At 48.4% G+C, this 25,252-nt stretch overlaps 1 protein-coding gene across 1 annotated transcript in view; it reads right to left on the reverse strand.

The window, feature by feature from the left end:
• TLCD3B (TLC domain containing 3B) overlaps positions 1–24,990 on the reverse strand; it is a 57,072-nt gene extending 32,082 nt beyond the window's left edge. Inside the window, exons 1-2 of the mRNA XM_063935284.1 lie at positions 24,682–24,990; positions 13,184–13,267 (exon numbers count right to left, since the gene is read on the reverse strand). Coding sequence (XP_063791354.1) covers positions 13,184–13,267; positions 24,682–24,806 — 209 coding nt within the window. The 5' untranslated portion in view covers positions 24,807–24,990. The remainder of the gene's footprint in view (positions 1–13,183; positions 13,268–24,681) is intronic.
• Positions 24,991–25,252: the final 262 nt, after the last annotated feature.

Genomic DNA, 25,252 nt, shown 5'->3' on the forward strand with positions numbered 1-25,252 from the left:
CTATGATGGAGGAGGAGAGGCTAGGGTTAGGCTATGGGGGTTAGGGTTATGCACTCTGCCTAATGTCTCAGACGGTCCTGCTGCACACGTGTCCGCCGGTACACAGAAGCCAACGTTGCTGCCAGGAGAAGTATATCACTGCTAGATCACAAGGGACTGTTTGCCGACATTTCAACAGGTCCAGAAGATGAATGTCGACCTTATACACCACACCCACACTTTACGCAGTGTTGTACAGAGAATATCTGTCATTCATGTCAGTCCCTGTCTCATTGGAACTTACTGTCTAAGGGCCTAATTGAAGGTTGATTGCAAAACAACATTTTCCTCTAATGGGTAAAACCATGTCCACTGCAGGTGGGGCAGATGTAACATGTGCAGAGAGAGTTAGATTTGGGTGGGGTGTATTCAAACTGAAATTAAATTGCAGTGTAAAAATAAAGCAGCCAGTATTTACCCTGCTCAGAAACAATACAACCCACCCAAATATAACTCTCTCTGCACATGTTACATCTGCCGCCCCCCCCCCCCCTGCAGTGCACATGGTTTTGCCAATTTAAGGAAAGTGTTGTTTTGCAATCAACCTTGAATTAGGTCCTAAATCCCCTAGCATTTAAGTACATACACATTAGGGTAAGATTTGTCAGATTCCAGCTAACCTACCAGTATGATTTTGGGGTGTGGCTGGAGACCCATGTACAGGGTCATCACAATGTTGGGCACACTGGGCCCCACGACTCTAGGGGCCTTCAAGCAGGGGTGGGGGGCAGGCTAGGCCATGGTGTATCTACCCCCTGGGCTGGTGCCTCCGGAGCTTCTTGGGAGCAGATAGATTGAGAATGGTACACACAACATACATTCTCTACCTGACAGTGAATCTGCCTGATTGGTGGATGGCTGGATCTATCTATCCACCAATAAGAGTGCAGTATTGTGTACCTGCCTCCCAGCCTGCAGCCAGACAGTGAATAGCTGTCAGCATGGTGGATGACTGCACACACTCACCTAATCCTTACACACTCGCCTTATCTTTCCACGAGACTGCACACACTCACCATATCTGCACACACTCACCTTATCCTTACACAAGACTACACACACTCACCTTATCCTTACATGTATCTTTATCCTTCCACCCTAGTCTCCTACACCTCCTCCTCTGTCTCCCCTCCATCCCCTTCCCCCTCCTTTCCTGTTACCCCACTTTAATTTACCTCTGCCCCATGGTCCTGCTACCCAACAACTCAGCCCTGCCCCCTTTCTCCATTCCCTGTCACCTCCCCATACCCCCATCCACATCACACTGATCTCCCTCCCTGCCCACCTCCTGCAGTTTCCCCTCCCAGCTCAGGCACCCGCACCATCACTACTCTCTCATCATCCCTGCCCTCAAAGTTAATCTCACCTCATCGCTACAGCAACCCTGAAAATCTCATTCACATCTCTCCCACAAACTCATACCCCCTATCCTGTGCCCTCTGGAATGCCAGATCTGTTTGTAACAAACTGGTCCCCACTCATGACCTTTTCATTTCCAACTCCCTACACCTACTAGCCATTACTGAAACTTGGATTACGCCCTCTGACACTACTTCTCCTGCTGCTCTCTCTGCTGGGGGCCTCACATTCACACACACACCCCGACCTGGGGGTCGCCATGGGGGTGGTGTTGGGGTCCTTTTACCTTCTAGTTACTCCTACCAACTCATACCACCAGAACCATCCCTTACATTCTCTACATTTGAGGTCCACGCCATACGCCTCTTCCAACCAGTCCATCTTAGAGTAGCTGTCATTTACCGCCCCCCTGGCACTGCTTCCAAATTCATCGACAACTTTGCTTCCTGGCTTCCTCACTTCCTCTCTTCTGACATTCCCTCCATTATCCTAGGCGATTTCAACATCCCTATTGACATCCCCACACAATCCCCTGCCTCTAAACTCCTTAACCTCACCTCTTAACTTGGTCTCTCCCAGTGGACCTCCTCACCCTCCCATGTGAATGGGAGCTCACTGGATCTGGTCTTCACTCACCGCTGTGATATTTCTGATTTTTCCAACTCCCCATTTCCCCTCTCTGACCACCACCTGCTCTCCTTTAACCTATCTCTCTCGACTTCCCCATCTCTACCTCCTAAGGCTACCATCACTGAGCGTAACATTGAAGCTATTGACACCACATTCCTTTCCTCCCTGTTTGATTCACTTCTCTCTCCTATTCTCTTTCTCTCATGCCCTGAACAAGCCACTTCCACATACAATGCATCCCTTACTTCTGCTCTTGACTCTGTTGCTCCACCAACCACTATTCACCCTCGCAAATTAACACCTCAACCCTGGCACACCAAATGCACCAGATATCTGCAAAAATGCTCACGTACTGCTGAGCGACACTGGAGGAAATCACGCTCTAAGGCAGACTTCCTCCATTTCAAACTTATGCTCTCATCCTTCAGTGCTGCCCTTTCTCTTGCTCAACAGTCATACTTCAAGAACCTCATCTCCTCCCAGTCTTCCAACCCCCGGCGCCTCTTTGCCACTCTCAACTCACTCCTCTGCCCACCTCCACCTCGTCTCCCTTCCTCACTCTCTGCTCTTGACTTTGCCACTTACTTCACATCCAAAATTGACTCCATACGTCAGGACATCACATCACACCAGACCATCAGTAACCAGCTTTCTCCCATCCCTTACCAACCCTCCCCATCCCTCGCACCTACTCTGAGCTCTTTCTCCCATGCATCTGGAGAGGAAGTCATGGCCCTCATTCGTTCCTGTCCCCTCACCACCTCCCCACTTGACCCTATCCCCTCCCGCCTCCTCCGCTACCTCTTTCCTTCTGCTTGTTCCCATCTTTCCCACCTTCTCAATCTGTCCCTCTCATCAGGCACTGTCCCCTCTGCCTTCAAGCATGCACTCATCTCTACTATTCTTAAAAAACCTACACTTGATCCAAACACTCTCTCCAACTACCGACCCATCTCTCTCCTCCTTTTTGCCTCCAAACTCCTTGAGCGTATTGTCTACAACCGCCTTACTTCCTTTCTTTCCTCACACTCACTGCTTGACCCATTCCAGTCTGGCTTCCGTCCTCTCCACTCCACTGAAACTGCCCTTACAAAAGTATGCAATGACCTCCATGCTGCTAAATCTAAGCAACACTACTCTATACTTATTCTACTTGATCTCTCTGCTGCTTTTGACACTGTGGACCATCCTCTCCTACTGCAAATTCTTCACTCCATTGGTCTGCGTGACACTGCCCTCTCTTGGCTGTCCTCCTACCTTTCTGACCGTTCTTTCTCTGTCTCCTCTCATGACTCCACCTCCCCTCACTTCCACTAACTGTAGGGATACCCCAAGGTTCTGTCCTTGGTCCTCTTCTCTTCTCTCTCTATACGTCCTCACTAGGTAAGCTCATTAGTTCTTTTGGTTTCCAATATCATCTCTATGCTGATGACACCCAAATCTATCTTTCCTCTCCAGACCTCTCCCCTGCTCTCCTCACTCGTATCTCCAACTGTCTCTCTGCTACCTCTTCCTGGATGTCCCAGCGCTTTCTTAAACTTAACATGTCTAAGACAGAGCTGATCATCTTTCCTCCCTCCCGCATAACCTCACCTCCTACAATCTCATTATCTATTGATGGCACTACTATCTCCTCTAGCCCCCAAGTGCGCTGTCTTGGAGTAATCCTTGACTCCTCCCTCTCCTTCAAACCACACATTCAGCACCTCTCACAATCCTGCCATTTTCATCTAAAAAATATTTCCAGGATCAAACCCTTTCTGACCCAGGATGCTACTAAGACTCTTATCCACTCACTGGTCATCTCCAGACTGGACTACTGTAATCTGCTCCTGACTGGCATTCCTGACAAATACCTCTCTCCACTCCAATCTATCCTCAATGCTGCTGCCCGGCTCATCTTCCTCACCAAACGCACTACATCCACCTCTCCTCTCTTACTAGACCTGCACTGGCTTCCCTTCCCTTTCAGAATCCATTTCAAGCTTCTCACACTCGCTTACAAAGCCCTCACCCACTCCTCTCCCATCTACATCTCTGACCTTATCTCCCTTTACACTCCCACCCGTCCTCTTCGCTCTGCTAATGCACGCCGACTCTCCTGCCTACGGATTACTTCCTCCCACTCCTACCTCCAAGATTTTTCTCGTGCTGCACCACTTCTTTGGAATTCCCTACCTCTCCCCCTCAGACTCTCCACCTCTCTACAAAACTTCAAACGATCTCTCAAGACCCACTTCTTCACCAAACCCAGCCAAATCTCATCCTAACCCTCTGTTCTACGCTCTCTATGTACCCCATCTGTGTCACCCCTGTCTGTCTACCCCTCCCCTTTAGAATGTAAGCTCTCACGAGCAGGGCCCTCTTCCCTCATGTGTTTATCCTTTTCTTACTTTAATAATCTTCAACTGCTCCACATCCAGCAGTCTTCTGCCACCTGATACTTATTCCAGTGTCATCTGCTGCTGTAGTTATGTTTATTTACCCTGTACTTGTCCTATAAGTTGCTGTTTTCCTGTTTGATTATTTGTTTATGTATGCTGTAATTGGGCGCTGCGGAACCCTTGTGGCGCCATATAAAATAAGAATTTACTTACCGATAATTCTATTTCTCGTAGTCCGTAGTGGATGCTGGGAACTCCGTAAGGACCATGGGGAATAGCGGCTCCGCAGGAGACTGGGCACAAAAGTAAAGCTTTAAGACTACCTGGTGTGCACTGGCTCCTCCCCCTATGACCCTCCTCCAAGCCTCAGTTAGGATACTGTGCCCGGACGAGCGTACACAATAAGGAAGGATTTTGAATCCCGGGTAAGACTCATACCAGCCACACCAATCACACCGTACAACCTGTGATCTGAACCCAGTTAACAGCATGATAACAGAGGAGCCTCTGAAAAGATGGCTCACAACAATAATAACCCGATTTTTGTAACAATAACTATGTACAAGTATTGCAGACAATCCGCACTTGGGATGGGCGCCCAGCATCCACTACGGACTACGAGAAATAGAATATTCGGTAAGTAAATTCTTATTTTCTCTAACGTCCTAGTGGATGCTGGGAACTCCGTAAGGACCATGGGGATTATACCAAAGCTCCCAAACGGGCGGGAGAGTGCGGATGACTCTGCAGCACCGAATGAGAGAACTCCAGGTCCTCCTCAGCCAGGGTATCAAATTTGTAGAATTTAGCAAACGTGTTTGCCCCTGACCAAGTAGCTGCTCGGCAAAGTTGTAAAGCCGAGACCCCTCGGGCAGCCGCCCAAGATGAGCCCACCTTCCTTGTGGAATGGGCTTTTACAGATTTTGGCTGTGGCAGGCCTGCCACAGAATGTGCAAGCTGAATTGTACTACAAATCCAACGAGCAATAGTCTGCTTAGAAGCAGGAGCACCCAGCTTGTTGGGTGCATACAGGATAAACAGCGAGTCAGATTTTCTGACTCCAGCCGTCCTGGAAACATATATTTTCAGGGCCCTGACTACGTCCAGCAACTTGGAGTCCTCCAAGTCCCTAGTAGCCGCAGGTACCACAATAGGCTGGTTCAGGTGAAACGCTGAAACCACCTTAGGGAGAAATTGAGGACGAGTCCTCAATTCTGCCCTGTCCGTATGAAAAATCAGGTAAGGGCTTTTATAGGATAAGGCCGCCAATTCTGACACACGCCTGGCCGAAGCCAGGGCCAACAGCATTACCACTTTCCATGTGAGATATTTTAAGTCCACAGTGGTGAGTGGTTCAAACCAATGTGATTTTAGGAACCCCAAAACTACATTGAGATCCCAAGGTGCCACTGGAGGCACAAAAGGAGGCTGTATATGCAGTACCCCCTTGACAAACGTCTGAACTTCAGGAACTGAAGCCAGTTCTTTCTGGAAGAAAAGCGACAGGGCCGAAATTTGAACCTTAATGGACCCTAATTTTAGGCCCATAGACAGTCCTGTTTGCAGGAAACGACCCAGTTGAAATTCCTCTGTAGGGGCCTTCCTGGCCTCGCACCACGCAACATATTTACGCCAAATACGGTGATAATGCTGTACGGTGACATCCTTCCTGGCTTTGATCAGGGTAGGGATGACTTCATCCGGAATGCCTTTTTCCTTCAGGATCCGGCGTTCAACCGCCATGCCGTCAAACGCAGCCGCGGTAAGTCTTGGAACAGACAGGGTCCCTGCTGGAGCAGGTCCCTTCTTAGAGGTAGAGGCCACGGGTCCTCTGTGAGCATCTCTTGAAGTTCCGGGTACCAAGTCCTTCTTGGCCAATCCGGAGCCACGAGTATAGTCCTTACTCCTCTCCTTCTTATGATTCTCAGTACCTTGGGTATGAGAGGCAGAGGAGGGAACACATACACTGACTGGTACACCCACGGTGTTACCAGAGCGTCCACAGCTATTGCCTGAGGGTCCCTTGACCTGGCGCAATACCTGTCTAGTTTTTTGTTGAGGCGGGACGCCATCATGTCCACCTTTGGTTTTTCCCAACGGTTCACAATCATGTGGAAGACTTCTGGGTGAAGTCCCCACTCTCCCGGGTGGAGGTCGTGTCTGCTGAGGAAGTCTGCTTCCCAGTTGTCCACTCCCGGAATGAACACTGCTGACAGTGCTATCACATGATTTTCCGCCCAGCGAAGAATCCTTGCAACTTCTGACATTGCCCTCCTGCTTCTTGTGCCGCCCTGTCTGTTTACGTGGGCGACTGCCGTGATGTTGTCTGACTGGATCAGCACCGGCTGACCTTGAAGCAGAGGTCTTGCTAGGCTTAGAGCATTGTAGATGGCCCTTAGCTCCAGGATATTTATGTGAAGTGATGTCTCCAGGCTTGACCACAAGCCCTGGAAATTTCTTCCCTGTGTGACTGCTCCCCAGCCTCTCAGGCTGGCATCCGTGGTCACCAGGACCCAGTCCTGAATGCCGAATCTGCGGCCCTCTAGAAGATGAGCACTCTGCAACCACCACAGGAGAGACACCCTTGTCCTTGGTGACAAGAGTATCCGCTGATGCATCTGAAGATGCGACCCGGACCATTTGTCTAGCAGATCCCACTGGAAGGTTCTTGCGTGGAATCTGCCGAATGGGATTGCTTCGTAAGAAGCCACCATCTTTCCCAGGACCCTTGTGCATTGATGCACTGACACTTGGCCTGGTTTTAGGAGATTTCTGACTAGTCCGGATAACTCCCTGGCTTTCTCCTCCGGGAGAAACACCTTTTTCTGGACTGTGTCCAGGATCATCCCTAGGAATAGAAGTCGTGTCGTCGGGATCAGCTGCGATTTTGGAATATTGAGAATCCAACCGTGCTGGCGCAGCACTATCTGAGATAGTGCTACCCCGACTTCCAACTGTTCCCTGGATCTTGCCCTTATCAGGAGATCGTCCAAGTAAGGGATAACTAAAACTCCCTTCCTTCGAAGGAGTATCATCATTTCGGCCATTACCTTGGTAAAGACCCGGGGTGCCGTGGACAATCCAAACGGCAGCGTCTGAAACTGATAGTGACAGTTCTGTACCACAAACCTGAGGTACCCTTGGTGAGAAGGGTAAATTGGGACATGTAGGTAAGCATCTTTGATGTCCAGAGACACCATATAGTCCCCTTCTTCCAGGTTTGCAATCACTGCTCTGAGTGACTCCATCTTGAATTTGAACCTTTGTATGTAAGTGTTCAAGGATTTTAGGTTTAAAATTGGTCTCACCGAGCCGTCCGGCTTCGGTACCACAAATAGTGTGGAATAGTACCCCTTTTCCTGTTGTAGGAGGGGTACCTTGATTATCACCTGCTGGGAATACAGCTTGTGAATGGCTTCCAATACTGCCTCCCTGTCTGAGGGAGACGTCGGTAAAGCAGACTTTAGAAAACGGCGAGGGGGAGACGTCTCGAATTCCAATTTGTACCCCTGAGATACCACCTGAAGGATCCAGGGGTCCACTTGCGAGTGGGCCCACTGCGCACTGAACTTCTTGAGACGGGCCCCCACCGTGCCCGAGTCCGCTTGTAAAGCCCCAGCGTCATGCTGAGGACTTTGCGGAGGCGGGAGAGGGCTTTTGTTCCTGGGAACTGGCTGTTTGTTGCAGCCTTTTTCCTCTCCCTCTGCCACGGGGCAGAAATGAGGCGCCTTTTGCCCGCTTGCCCTTATGGGGCCGAAAGGACTGCGCCTGATAATACGGCGTCTTCTTAGGTTGAGAAGCTACCTGGGGTAAAAATGTGGATTTTCCAGCAGTTGCCGTGGCTACCAGGTCTGATAGACCTACCCCAAATAACTCCTCCCCCTTATAAGGCAATACTTCCATGTGCCTTTTAGAATCCGCATCACCTGACCACTGCCGCGTCCATAAACCTCTTCTTGCAGAAATGGACAGCGCGCTAACTCTTGATGCCAGTCGGCAAATATCCCTCTGTGCATCACGCATATATAGAAATGCATCCTTCAAATGCTCTATAGTCAGTAATATACTGTCCCTATCTAGGGTATCAATATTTTCAGTCAGGGAATCCGACCACGCCAGGCCCGCACTGCACATCCAGGCTGAGGCGATTGCTGGTCGCAGTATAACACCCGTGTGAGTGTATATACATTTTAGGATATTCTCCAGCTTTCTATCGGCAGGTTCCTTTAGGGCGGCCGTATCAGGAGAGGGTAGTGCTACCTGTTTAGACAAGCGTGTGAGCGCTTTATCCACCCTCGGGGGTGTTTCCCAACGTGCTCTATCCTCTGGCGGGAAAGGGTATGATGCCAATAACCTTTTAGGAATTATCCGTTTTTTATCGGGGGAAACCCACGCCTCATCACACACTTCATTTAATTCCTCGGATACAGGAAAAACTACAGGCAGTTTTTTCTCACCAAACATAATACCCTTTTTAGTGGTACTTGTATTATCAGAGATATGCAATACATTTTTCATTGCTTCAATCATGTAACGTGTGGCCCTAGTGGAAGTCACGTTTGTCTCCTCATCATCGACACTGGAGTCAGTATCCGTGTCTGTGTCTGCCATTTGAGGTAACGGGCGTTTTAAAGCCCCTGATGGCGTTTGAGACCCCTGGACAGGCACAGGCTGAGTAGCCGGCTGTCTCATGTCGTCAACTGTCTGTCGTAAAGAGCTGACACTGTCACGCAATTCCTTCCATAAGCTCATCCACTCAGGTGTCGACTCCCTAGGGGGTGACAACTCTATAATAGGCAATTGCTCCGCCTCCATCTCATTTTCCTGCTCAAACATGTCGACACAATCGTACCGACACACCGCACACACACAGGGAATGCTCTGATAGAGGACAGGACCCCACTAGCCCTTTGGGGAGACAGAGGGAGAGTATGCCAGCACACACCAGAGCGCTATATATAGACAGGAATACCACTATAAAATGTGCTTTTCCCTTCATAGCTGCTGTTAGTATTAAAACTGCGCCAAATTAGTGCCCCCCTCTCTTTTTTACCCTTTTCTGTAGTGCAGGACTGCAGGGGAGAGTCAGGGAGACGTCCTTCCAGCGGAGCTGTGATGGAAAATGGCGCCGTGTGCTGAGGAGATAGGCTCCGCCCCCTTCTCGGTGGCCTTTTCTCCCGCTTTTTGGTGAGTTCTGGCAGGGGTTAAAATACATCCATATAGCCCTGGGGGTTATATGTGGTGTATTTATGCCAGCCAAGGTGTTTACATTGCTGCTCAGGGCGCCCCCCCCTAGCGCCCTGCACCCTCAGTGACCGAAGTGTGAAGTGTGCCTGAGTAACAATGGCGCACAGCTGCAGTGCTGTGCGCTACCTTGTTGAAGACTGATGTCTTCTGCCGCCGATTTTTCCGGACCTCTTCTTGCTTCTGGCTCTGTAAGGGGGCCGGCGGCGCGGCTCTGGGACCGAGCTCCGAGGCTGGGCCTGTGTTCGGTCCCTCTGGAGCTAATGGTGTCCAGTAGCCTAAGAAGCCCAAGCTGGCTGCAAGCAGGCAGGTTCGCTTCTTCTCCCCTTAGTCCCTCGATGCAGTGAGCCTGTTGCCAGCAGGTCTCACTGAAAATAAAAAACCTAAAACTAAACTTTCACTAAGAAGCTCAGGAGAGCCCCTAGTGTGCACCCTTCTCGGCCGGGCACAAAAATCTAACTGAGGCTTGGAGGAGGGTCATAGGGGGAGGAGCCAGTGCACACCAGGTAGTCCTAAAGCTTTACTTTTGTGCCCAGTCTCCTGCGGAGCCGCTATTCCCCATGGTCCTTACGGAGTTCCCAGCATCCACTAGGACGTCAGAGAAATAAAGGATAATAATAATAATAATACATAAGACTACACACACTCACCTTATCCTTACACACTCACCTTACCCTTCCACAAGTCTGCACGCACTCACCTTATCCTTACACAAGACTGCACACACTGACCTTATCCTTGGTGGTCATTCCGAGTTGATCGCACGTAGCAACTTTTTGCTGCTCGTGCGATCAACCTGACGCCGCCTATGGGGGAGTGTATTTCTGCATTGCAGGGATGCGATCGCTTGTGCAGCCCTGCTATGCTAAAAAAGTTTCCTGCAAAACAAGATCAGGGTCAGACCTACTTACCCTGTGTGACGGATCCAGCGACGAAGGACCCGAGATTGACGTCAGACATCCGCCCTCCAAAAGCCTGGACATGCCTGCGTTCGCCTCACCACGCCTGTAGAACGGTGAGTAGACGCCCCGGAACGCCTCCCTGCTGTCAATCTTCTAGCGATCGCCGATGCGATCACTTTCAGCGCTGCCGGCGTTGCATTGCGGCAGGTGCAGTCCCGACCCGTTCGCACCGCAGCGAAGAACCGCTGCGTGCAAACGGGACGGAATGACGCACTCACCTTATCCTTACACAAGACTGCACGCGTTCACCTTATCCTTCCACAATCACCTAATCCTTACACAAGACTGCATACACTCACCTTATCCTTCCACAAGTCTGCACACACTCACCTTATCCTTACACACTCACCATATCCTCACACAAGTCTGCACGCACTCACCTTATCCTTACACAAGACTGCACGCATTCACATTATCCTTCCACAATCACCTAATCCTTACACAAGACTGCATACACTCACCTTATCCTTCCACAAGTCTGCATACACTCACCTTATCCTTCCACAAGTCTGCATACACTCACCTTATCCTTCCACAAGTCTGCATACACTCACCTTATCCTTCCACAAGTCTGCATACACTCACCTTATCCTTCCACAAGTCTGCATACACTCACCTTATCCTTCCACAAGTCTGCACACAATCACCTAAATCTTACACAAGACTGCATACACTCACCTTATCCTTCCACAAGTCTGCACACAATCACCTAATCCTTACACAAGACTGCATACACTCACCTTATCCTTCCACAAGTCTGCATACACTCACCTTATCCTTCCACAAGTCTGCATACACTCACCTTATCCTTCCACAAGTCTGCACACACTCACCTTATCCTTACACAAGACTGCACACACTCACCTTATCCTTACACACTCACCATATCCTCACACAAGTCTGCACACACTCACCTTATCCTTACACTCACCCGTGCAAACGGGACGGAATTACGCACTCACCTTATCCTTACACAAGACTGCACGCGTTCACTTTATCCTTCCACAATTACCTAATCCTTACACAAGACTGCATACACTCACCTTATCCTTCCACAAGTCTGCACATACTCATCTTATCCTTACACAAGACTGCACACACTCACCTTATCCTTACACACTCACCATATCCTCACACAAGTCTGCACGCACTCACCTTATCCTTACACAAGACTGCACGCACTCACCTTATCCTTACACAAGTCTGCACGCACTCACCTTATCCTTACACAAGTGTGCATACACTCACCTTATCCTTCCACAAGTCTGCATACACTCACCTTATCATTCCACAAGTCTGCACACACTCACCTTATCCTTACACAAGACTGCACACACTCACCTTATCCTTACACACTCACCATATCCTTACACAAGACTGCACACACTCTCCTTATCCTTACACACTCACCATATCCTTACACAAGTCTGCACGCACTCACCTTATCCTTACACAAGATTGCACACACTCACCTTATCCTTCCACAATCACCTAATCCTTACACAAGACTGCATACACTCACCTTATCCTTCCACAAGTCTGCATACACTCACCTTATCCTTCCACAAGTCTGCACACACTCACCTTATCCTTACACACTCACCATATCCTTACACAAGTCTGCACGCACTCACCTTATCCTTACACAAGACTGCACACACTCACCTTATCCTTCCACAAGTCTGCACGCACTCACCTTATCCTTCCACAATCACCTAATCCTTACACAAGACTGCATACACTCACCTTATCCTTCCACAAGTCTGCACACACTCACCTTATCCTTACACAAGACTGCACACACTCACCTTATCCTTACACACTCACCATATCCTTACACAAGTCTGCACGCACTCACCTTATCCTTACACAAGACTGCACGCACTCACCTTATCCTTACACAAGTCTGCACGCACTCACCTTATCCTTACACACTTACCATATCCTTACACAAGTGTGCACACACTCACCTTATCCTTACACAAGACTGCACGCACTCACCTTATCCTTACACAAGTCTGCACGCACTCACCTTATCCTTACACAAGTCTGCACGCACTCACCTTATCCTTACACACTTACCATATCCTTACACAAGTGTGCACACACTCACCTTATCCTTACTCAAGTTTGCACACACTCACGCACACACAGACGCACATGCACTATATGCAATATACAGTATTCCTGGCCCTACATCACATATCACCTATAAAACACAAACAAAAGGTAACTGAATAAAAATGCATAAAACACACAATTTGCCCAGCCTACAGACTGTACAGAGACAGCCGGTAATTGCCCCCGGTCACCCTGTGTAACGGCAATGCTCAGAGACACCAGTGTCACACAATGCCAGTGCACGCTCAGCGCTGTCACCGGATTAGTCCCCAGACACAGACCGCGAGGTGACTCTCCCTGCAGACACCTCTCCTCCGTACACTACATCAGATTCTATACATATTTAATGGCTCCTTATGTTCTCTGGCTGCCAGGCAGCCTATCAGCTGGTCTGTTCCCTGCCAGGCAGCTTACCCTCACATGTACCCTGCAGGTCATACATACCGGTCCTCAATGACATCCCTGCAGGAAGAGGCCACTATATACCCGGCTGTAGATGCCAACACAGCTTGTATGGAGGAGACCAGTCTGCAGGGGGAAGAAGATAGGAAGAGACACTGAATGCAGGCTGTCACAGGGGCTGAGGCAGCCTATTACTGCAACTATATATATATATACACATACACACACACATGCTACATGTAGGTACAAGCAATATATTAATCAGTGCAACATAGCGCTCACTGCAACACACGTGTCACTGCAACATATATGAGACCACAATATACAAATAGCCTCAATATATATTCGGAACTGTGATATACAGAGAACGGCACTATACAGGTCAATGCAATACAACAGTATCTACAATATACAGGTAATCACAATACACAGGTAACAGTAAAATGAACAGAAATGCTATATATACATTCAACATGAGTAAAATAGCTTCCCTTGAAATACACAAGTAACAGATCCCATACAGGGACACAATATCAAAGTATAAACATGTCGGCAAACTGCAATGCGGGCCGCATCAGCGACGGGGTCTGAATGACCCCCATAGCTAATAGGTAGCCCTTACTAAGGGGGTAATTCAGATCTGATCGTAGCACCAAATTTGTTAGCAGTTGGGCAAAACTATGGGGGTCATTCTGACCCGTTCGCACGCTGCAGTTTGACGCAGCGGTGCGAATGGGTCGGAACTGCGCATGCCCGGCGGCCACATTGCGCAGAGAGAGTTAGATTTGGGTGGGTTATATTGTTTCTGTGCAGGGTAAATACTGGCTGCTTTATTTTTACACTGCAATTTAGATTTCGGTTTGAACACACCCCAACCAAATCTAACTCTCTCTGCACATGTTACATAGGCCCTACCAGCACTGCACACGGGGGGGGGTCATACCGAGTTGATCGCTCGCTAGCTAGTTTTAGCAGCCGTGCAAACGCTATGCCGCCGCCCACTGGGGAGTGTATTTTAGCTTAGCAGAAGTGCGAACGCTTGTGCAGCCGAGCTCTGCAAAAACAGTTTGTGCAGTTTCTGAGTAGCTCTGAACCTACTCAGCGCTTGCGATCACTTCAGCCTATTCCTGTCCGGATTTGACGTCATACACCCGCCCAGCGAACACCCAGCCACGCCTGCGTTTTTTCAGACACGCCTGCGTTTTTACAAACACTCCCTGAAAACAGTCAGTTGACACCCAGTTACGCCCCTTTCCTGTCAATCTTCTTGCGGCCGTCAGAGCGACTGAAAACTTCACTAGAACCTGTGCTAAACAACAAATGCCTTTGCACCCGTACGTTGCGCGTGTGCATTGCGGAGCATACGCATGCGCAGAAATGCCCATTTTTAGCCTGAACGCTGCGCTACGAACAACGGCAGCTAGCGATCAACTCGGAATGACCCCCATGATTTTGCCCAACTGCTAACAAATTTGCTGCTGCGATCAGGTCTGAATTACCCCTATGTTTGCCATTTTCTGTACTAATGGGTGAAATTCTGACAGGGTGCGGAGGGTATTTTAGAGGATGGGGACAGCACGGGAGAAATCCTGAAGGTGCGAGGAGGCATCCCTGGAAGACAGAAGAGAGCTGGAGCGAGTGTGCGGTCAGGTGAGGCTGAAGGGTTTAGGGAGGAGAAGAGTGGCCGAGGACTGAGTAGGAGTGAGAATAGTCTACTCTGGACGGAATTCAGATTTTCACGTAAATCCGATGGTTTCCGTACAAATACAATAGTTGTGTATAACGCTCGCAGCCCCACGTAAGCTGCAGCGTAATTGAAATGTTGCGGCGTATGGGGGTGGCACCCGGCACCGTTCTTCAAAACGGGATGATGTCGCCGTGTTGAAGGTGTGATGGGACCTGAGTCTGCATCGTTGGGATACAGACTTACTGCACCTGGGTGTCCGGATCTGACGGCCAGCCTAAACTTCCTCTGACGCAGCACTCTGACCTCGCAGGAGGCGTCTATCTCCTACACTCCTCCGGCTGCTGTCGCATTTTACTCACACGGAATTGCGTAGCCGCTTCCTGGCAGCTGTGCAATTCCTTACAGTCATGAATTGGGCCCTGTGTATGGCACAGAGAGCCAGTCGTTCGGCTTGCAGAGAGGTGGCAGCAGAAGAGGAGTGGCTGGAGAAGACAATGAGGCGGACAGCAGAGTTAAGGACTGAAGAGGGTGAGTTCCGGAGGCCAGAGAAGAGTACATTACAGTAATCCTGGGGTGAGATGATGAAGGCATGAAAAAGGGTCTCAGTGTCTACCAAAGAGAGAAATGGCCTGATTCTGTAAATATCCCGGAGGTGGTTGTGGAAGCATTGGAGTGTGTGGGGAGAACGATAGGAGAAATGAGTCCCAGATTTGGTCCCACTCTGGGTTCAGCCATCTTTGTACCTCCCAAGTGTCTTGATGTAGGTGGGGCAGCTCCGGATTTGAGGGCTCTGTCCCTCCAACATGATTGGTCCAGAAGGTAGTGGGGCGTGACCTATCTACTACCGTTCTGCATAGCATTCAAAATGTGTTTTTAGTGACTGGGCACAAGACGTCAGAAATGCTTGGCAAGCTCCTGTGGCGCGTGGCCATGCCCCCCTTCTCATTGGCCACTCCCACTTCAGAACCAGGCAGGGCACACTGGGCAGATGCCCAGGGTCCCACAATTTTAGGTCCTTAGGGGCAGGTGGTGGTCACATAATCAGAGTGACCAGGCAGCAATCTCATTTGTTAATTGGTTCCTGTAAGTGGGTGGGTAGGGTGCCCCAGTGCATTGCGGGTAGGGGCCCCAGTGCAGTGCTTTACCCAGGGCCTACAATGCTGTTAAGACGGCCCTGGCACTACGTGCTGACAGCAGAATGTTGAAGGGCGGAAGAGGTGTGAATCTATAAATAAAAATGAACTCCGTGTGGACGCGGCCTTTGCAAAGTATTAATCTTATGGGAAGAAATAAGGAGATTTGAAATACACTGATGGCCGGAGAACCGGAGGCAGCAGCAGTGGTGCATTGTGGGTGTTATACAGATGTGCAAGCACGGGGGCTGCATCCACTGTGCAAGGGCTCAATATAGCATGCAAGGTTTCCTACGTGTTGTGTATGTCATGTAATATGTTGGCTAAAGGCACGGTCAGAGTAACCCTAAAAAATCCTGTGTTTGTCCTTAAGGGACCACATTTTATCATGAATGGCATTGGTGCGGAGCAGGTATCAGACATGACAGTGGGTGAATCTTGGGGGTAATTCTGAGTTGATCGCAGCAGCAAGTTTGTTAGCAATTGGGCAAAACCATGTGCACTGCAGGGGGGGCAGATATAACATGTGCAGAGAGAGTCAGATTTGGGTGGGTTATTTTGTTTCTGTGCAGGGTAAATACTGTCTGCTTTATTTTTACACTGCAATTTAAATTTCAGTTTGAATACACCCCACCCAAATCTAACTCTCTCTGCACATGTTATATATGCCCCACCAGCAGTGCACATGGTTTTGCCCAACTGCTAACAAAATTGCTGCTGCGATCAACTCAGAATTAGGACCCTTATTCTCATGGGTGTAAGGTACTGCGAGGGGGGGGGGGGGATGTATAAAACTTTCTACAGGGAGCAAGTGCAGAAGTTACCCATTTCAATCAGCTTCCAGCTGTCATTTACCAAGGGCAGTCTATAGACTGAGAGCGAGTAGAGCAACGTCTTACACCTCTCATCTCTAGAATGTGTGACACATCTCCCCCCTCAGTATAATACAGAGCGGTGTGATGTGCACGCCACACACAACAGTGACAAACATGACACTTATACAGCCTCCTGCAGGGCAGCACAGCCAGGCTTGGTAACGTCATCCGCACAGCTGACATTACTGGGAGATGTTCCGTATGCAATTCTATAATTTACTGCAAAGGTCACTGATGATGTATACGGCTGGCGTCCCAGCCAGCTGCAGCATCTCCTCCCCACCTCCGTCAGCTGAATACAGGCCAGGTAGCCAGGTGCCCTGACAGGGACTGTCACAGCCTAGAGATCTACACAGTGTGTGAGGAGTGATCCCGTCAGGGGCCTGACGTAGGGTTTTACGCACCTGGCCCGCTGATGTTCCAGCTTTGTATGCATGAGGGGAAAATAGTGTTTGTTGGCCTGTATGTGGAGTTATATGCATCAATGTGGCCAGACCACCTCCCATTCCCTATACACAGCTCCATAGATGCCATTATCATCATCAGGGTGCACCAGCCATCATCTGCCCACACACGGCGGAGGCAGCCATTTTGTAGGCTGAACGAGTAGCCATGAGGAACTAGTGACATCGCTGAGGGAAGGCTTGGGAGGCGACAAACAGGAACAGGACGATTTGTACTAATTTCGGTGAGCTGGGTCCATAATCCCTTTAAGGCCTAATTTGTAGGGGATCCGGTCTGAAGATCGACAGTGTCTAGGTCAACAATGTTTAGGTCGACCACTATAGGTCAACAGTCACTAGGTCGACATGGATGGAAGGTCGACAGGGTTTCTAGGTCGACATGTGCTAGGTCGACAGGTCTAAAGGTCGACATGAGTTTTGCACATTTTTTTTTTTTGTGGATTTTTTCATACTTAACGATCCACGTGGACTACGATTGGAACGGTAAAGTGTGCCGAGCGAAGCGGTAGCGGAGCGAAGGCACCATGCCCGAAGCATGGCGAGCAAAGCGAGCCATGCGAGGGGACGCGGTGCACTAATTTGGGATCCCGGTCACTCTACGAAGAAAACTACACAAAAAAAAAAAAAAAAATTCCTCATGTCGACCTTTAGACCTGTCGACCTAGCACATGTCGACCTAGAAACCCTGTCGACCTTCCATCCATGTCGACCTATTGACTGTCGACCTATAGTGGTCGACCTAAACATTGTCGACCTAGATACTGTCGATAAAACGAACCACACCCAATTTGTAGCACATGGCAATTCGCTGTATCCTAGAGCAACCAATTAACAGTGGACTTTGGCAAATTTATTAAAAATAAAAAACTAAGAAATCACATGTACATAAGTATTCACAGCCTTTGCCCAATACTTTGTTGATGCACTTTTGGCAGCAATTACAGCCTCAAGTCTTTTTGAATACTATGCCACAAGCTTGACACACCTATCTTTGGGCTGTTTCGGCCATCCCTCTTTGCATCACCTCTCAAGCTCCATCAGGTTGGAGGGGAAGCGTTGGTGCACAGCCATTTTCAGATCTCTCCAGAGATGTTGAATCAGATTCAAGTCTGGGCTCTGGCTGGGCCACTCAAGGACATTCACAGAGTTGTCCTGAAGCCACTCCTTTGATATCTTGGCTGTGTGCTTAGGGGCGTTGTCCTGCTGAAAGATGAACCGTCGCCCCAGTCTGAGGTCAAGACCGCTCTGGAGCAGATATTCATCCAGGATGTCTCTGTACATTGCTGTATTCATCTTTCCCTCTATCCTGACTAGTCTCCCAGTCCTGCCGCTGAAAAACAGCCGCACAGCATGATGTTGCCACCACCATGCTTCACTGTAGGGATGGTATTGGCCTGGTGATGAGCGGTGCGTGGTTTCCTCCAAACATAACTCCTGGCATTCACGCCAAAGAGTTCAGTCTTTGTCTCATCAGACCAGATAATTTTGTTTCTCATGGTCTGAGAGTCCTTCTGGTGAATTTTGGCAAAAAACTGGTGGGCTGCCATGTGCTTTTTACTAAGGAGTGGCTTCCGTCTGGCAACTCTACCATACAGGCCTGATTGGTGGATTGCTGCAGAGATGGTTGTCCTTCTGGAAGGTTCTCCTCTCTCCACAGAGGAATGCTGTAGCTCTGACAGAGTGACCATCGGGTTCTTGGTCACCTCCCTGGCTAGGGCCCTTCTCCCCTGATCGCTCAGTTTAGACGGCCGGCCAGCTCTAGAAAGAGTCCTGGTGGTTCCGAACTTCTTCCATTTACGAATGATGGAGGTCACTCTGCTCATTGGGACCTTCAAAGCAGCAGATATTTTTCTATACCCTTCCCCAGATTTGTGCCTCGAGACAATCCTGTTTCGGAGCTCTGCAGACAATTCCTTTGACTTCATGCATGGTTTGTGCTCAGACATGCACTGTCAAGTGTGGGACCTTATATAGACAGGTGTGTGCCTTTCCAAATCATGTCCAATCAACTGAGTTTACCACAGGTGGATTCCAATTAAGCTGTAGGAACATCTCAAGGATGATCAGTGGAAACAGGATGCACCTGAGATTAATTTTGAGCTTCATGGCAAAGGCTGTGAGTACTTATGTACATGTGATTGCTTAGCTTTTTATTTTTAATAAATTTGCAAAATCTCAAAAAAACTTTTTTCACGCTGTCATTATGGGGTATGGTGTGTAGAATTTTGAGGGGAAAAATTAATTTATTCCAGTTTGGAATAAGGCTGTAACATAACAAAATGTGGAAAACGTGAAGCGCTGTGAATATTTTCCGCATGCACTGTAAATCAAATCAATATTTGTTGTGACCACCCTTTGCCTTCAAACAGCATCAATTCTTCTAGGTACACTTGCACACAGTCAGGGATTTTGTAGGATTATAGTCAGGTGTACGATTAACCAGACATACTAAACAGGTGATAATGATGATCATTTTCATATGTAGGTTGAAACACATCATTAACTGAAACAGAAACAGCTGTGTAGGAGGCTTAAAACTGAGTGAGGAACAGCCAAACTCTGCTACAAAGGTGAGATTGTGGAAGACAGTTTCATGTCACAGGTCATACACCATGGCAAGACTGAGCACAGCAACAAGACACAAGGAAGTTATACGTCATCAGCAAGGTCTCTCCCAGGCTAAGATTTCAAAGCAGACTGGGGTTTCAAGATGTGCTGTTCAAGCTCTTTTGAAGAAGCCCAAAGAAAAGGGCAACGTTGAGGACCGTAGACGCAGTGGTTCGGCCAAGGAAACAGTCAGATGAAAGACACATCATGCTTACTTCCCTTCGAAATAAGAAGATGTCCATATATGCTACCAGCTCAGAACTGGCAGAAACCAGTGGGACCCAGCTAAAACCATCTACTATTTGGAGAAGTCTGGCCAGAAGTGGTCTTCATGGAAGAATTGCGGCCAAAAAGCCATACCTTTGACGTGGAAACAAGGCCAAGTTACTCAACTATGCACAAAAACATAGGAACTGAGGTGTACAAAAATGTCAGCAGGTGCTGATGAGTCAAATTGTTTAATATTGGCTGTAACAGAAGGCGGTTTGTTTGCTGAAGGGCTGGAGAGCGGTACAGTAATGAGTGTCTGCAGGCAACAGTGAAGAATGGTGGAGGTTCCTTGCAAGGTTGGGGCTGCATTTCAGCAAATGGAGTTGGGGATTTGGTCAGGATTAAAGGTGTCCTTAATGCTGAGAAATACAGGCAGGTATATATCCATCATGCAATACCATCAGGGAGGCTTCTGATTGGCTCCAAAGTTATTCTGCAGCAGGACAACGGCCCCAAACATACAGCCAATGTCATTAAGAACTATCTTCAGTATAAAGAAGAACAAGGAGTCCTGGAAGGCCATGATATGGCTCCCACAGGGCCCTGATCTCAACATAATCAAGTCTGTCTGGGATTACACAAAGAGACAGAAGGATTTGAGCTAGCCTACTCATCCACAGAAGATCTATGGTTAGTTCTCCAAGATGTCTTGAACAACCTCCCTGCCGAGTTCCTTAAAAACTGTGAGCAAGTGTACCTAGAAAAACTGATGCTTGTAGGCAAAGGGCGGTCACACCAAATATTGATTTGATTTAGATTTCTCTTCTGTTCATTCACTTTGCATTTTATTAATTGATAAAAACAAACTATTAAAACTTCTATTTTTGCAACATTTTTTCCACATCTGATAAAAGTTTTACACAATACTAATACTTTATATTCTGTACTGTATATGTGATAATTTGTGTCACTGTATCGCTGTACTATATATACTGTATCACACACATAGTACATACAGTATATTTAGTACAGTGGCACAATGTATCACACACATAGTACAGTATATATAGTACAGTAAGTAACACAATGTATCACACACATAATACATACAGTATATATATTGTACAGTGACACAATGTATCACACACACACAGTACATACAGTACATATAGTACAGTAACACAATGTAACACACACAGTGCATACAGTATATATTGTACAGTGACAAAATGTATCACACACAGTACAGTATATATAATATAGTAACACAATGTCTCACACACACACACACACACACACACACACACTACATATAGTAAATATAGTACAGTGATACATTGTATGAGACACAGCATACAGTATATGCATTCAAGTTGGCGGCTGCCGGGATCCCGGCAATCAGGTTACCGACACTGGAATCCCGGACACCCCGTGAAATACCGGTGATCGCAATCCCAACCGCAGTCCGGCATACCCACTCGGGTGGTGGTCCATGCCACCACCCAAGGGTGAATATATAACCCTGTCGGTCACCACCGAACCCGAAGCATGGCGAGTACAGCAAGCCCGCGAGGGTTCACGCTGCGCTCGCCGCCGGTATTGCAGCTGTTGGGATCCCAACGTCGGTCTCGTGACTACCGGAATCCCGACAGCCGTGATATCATACTGAATCCCAGTATATAGTACAGTGACACAACGTATCACACAGCTTATATAGTACAGTGATATAATGTATGAGGGGATGCGGTTCATATACCGCCTGTCAGGATCCCGGCGTTCAGAATACAGACGCCAGAATCCTGACAGCGGGGAAATGCCGGCGGTCTGAATCCCAATCGCAGCTCGGTATTCCCACTGAGATGGTGGGTCCACGCCGCCACCTGGTGGGAACATAATCTGTGGCGAGCGAAGCGACCCACCGCGCCCGAGGGATGGCAAGTGCAGCGAGCCGCGAGGGGACTCACTGCCAGTCTCCCGTATATATCCCTGTATATGACACCGTATATACAGCACAGTGACACAACAAATGAGACACTGTATACACAGCACAGTGACACAATAAATGAGACACTATATACACAGCACAGTGACACAATAAATGAGACACTTATATACACAGCACAGTGACACAATAAATGAGACACTATATACACAGCACAGTGACACAATGTATCACACAGAGCAGATATAGCACAGTGACACAACGTATCACACACACAGCATAGTGACACAATGTATCACACACACACACACACACACACACACAAAAACACACACACACACACACACACACAGCACAGTGACACAATGTAACACACAGCACAGTGACACAATGTATGACACATACAGCACAGTGACACAATGTATCACACACAGCACAGTGACACAATGTATCACACACACACACACACACACACACACACACACACACACACACACACAGCACAGTGACACAATGTATGATACAGAGCACAGTGACAAAATGTATGACACACAGCACAGTGACACAATGTATCATACACACAGCACAGTGACACAATGTATCATACACACAGCACAGTGACACAATGTATCACTCTCTCTCTCTCTCTCTCTCTCACACACACACACACACACACACACACACACACACACACACACACACACACACACACACACACACACACAGCACAGTGACACAATGTAACACACAGCACAGTGACACAATGTATGACATACAGCACAGTGACACAATGTATGACACATACAGCACAGTGACACAATGTATCACACACAGCACAGTGACACAATGTATCACACACACAGCACAGTGACACAATGTATGACACAGCACAGTGACACAATGTATCATACATACAGAACAGTGACAATGTATGACACAGCACAGTGACACAATGTAACACACAGCACAGTGACACAGTGTATGATACACACAGCACAGTGACACAATGTAACACACAGCACAGTGACACAGTGTATGATACACACAGCACAGTGACACAATGTATCGCACACAGCACAGTGACACAGTGTATGATACACACAGCACAGTGACACAATGTAACACACACACAGCACAGTGACACAGTGTATGATACACAGCACAGTGACACAATGTAACACACAGCACAGTGACACAGTGTATGACACACAGCACAGTGACACAATGTAACACACACACACACACACACACACACACAGCACAGTGACACAATGTATGATACACACAGCACAGTGACACAATGTATGACACACAGCACGGTGACACAATGTATGATACACACAGCACGGTGACACAATGTATGACACACATCACAGTGATACAATGGATGACACACAGCACAGTGACACAATGTATCACACACAGCAGTGACACATCACACACACACACACACACACACACACACCACAGTGATACAATGTATGACACACACACACACACACACACACACACACACACACACACACACACAGCACAGTGATACAATGTATGATACACACAGCACAGTGACACAATGTATCGCACACACAGCACAGTCACACAATGTATCGCACACACAGCACAGTGACACAATGTATCGCACACACAGCACAGTGACACGATGTAACACACAGCACAGTGACACAATGTATGATACACACAGCACAGTGACACAATGTATGACACACACAGCACAGTGACACAATGTAACACACACACACACACACACACACACACACACACACACACAGCACAGTGACACAATGTATGACACACAGCACAGTGACACAATGTATGACACACACAGCACAGTGACACAATGTATGACACACAGCACAGTGACACAATGTATGACACACACAGCACAGTGACACAATGTAACACACACAGCACACACACAGCAGTGACACAATGTATGACACACAGCACAGTTATACAATGTAACATACAGCACAGTGACACAATGTATGACACACACAGCACAGTGACACAATGTATGACACACACAGCACAGTGACACAATGTATGATACACACAGCACAGTGACACAATGTATGATACACAGCACAGTGTTACAATGTATGATACACACAGCACAGTGACACAATGTATGATACACAGCACAGTGATACAATGTATGATACACACAGCACAGTGACACAATGTATGATACACAGCACAGTGATACAATGTATGATACACGCAGCACAGTGACACAATGTATGATACACAGCACAGTGACACAATGTATGACACACACAGCACAGTGACACAATGCATGATACACACAGCACAGTGACACAATGTATGATACACAGCACAGTGATACAATGCATGATACACACAGCACAGTGACACAATGTATGATACACAGCACAGTGATACAATGTATGATACACACAGCACAGTGACACAATGTATGATACACAGCACAGTGACACAATGTATGACACACACAGCACAGTGACACAATGCATGATACACACAGCACAGTGACACAATGTATGCAGTACACCTCGCTGACACCATGCCTGGGGATAAGCCGCAGTATCAGCCCCGTCCGCCCCCTCTGCCCCCGGGTACCTGGCGGACACTATGACGGTGTTGGATTCCTCCCCACGGAAGAGCCGCAGCCTCCGCAGTCCGGCCTTGGAGAGGAGGAAGAGGCCCGGGAAGAAGAGGCTGCCGGCCGCCAGGACATGGACCATTGCGGCAGCGGAGAGGATGGAGGAGAGATCCGGGGGAGGGGGCGCATCAGCCAGACAGACAAAGGCGGCAGCGGGGAGGGGGCTGTGTGCTGCTGCTGGTACCCTGCTCAGGGATGCTGCTGCTCTACTCTCCCCCCCGCAGCCAGGCACACAGGGCAGGGGAGGAGGGGTTACACGGGCTGGGTGTACTGCTGCCAGCCCCCCTCCTAATCCGGGATCACCCTATCCCAGGGGTCATCCTCATTATATCACCCTATCCCCGGGGTCATCCTCATTATATCACCCTCTCCCCGGGGTCATCCTCATTATATCACCCTATCCCCGGGGTCATCCTCATTATATCACCCTATCCCCGGTGTCATCCTCATTATATCACCCTATCCCAGGGGTCATCCTCATTATATCACCCTATCCCCGGGGTCATCCTCATTATATCACCTTATCCC

Source organism: Pseudophryne corroboree, chromosome 7 (assembly GCF_028390025.1).
Source record: "Pseudophryne corroboree isolate aPseCor3 chromosome 7, aPseCor3.hap2, whole genome shotgun sequence".
Lineage (NCBI taxonomy): Eukaryota > Metazoa > Chordata > Amphibia > Anura > Myobatrachidae > Pseudophryne > Pseudophryne corroboree.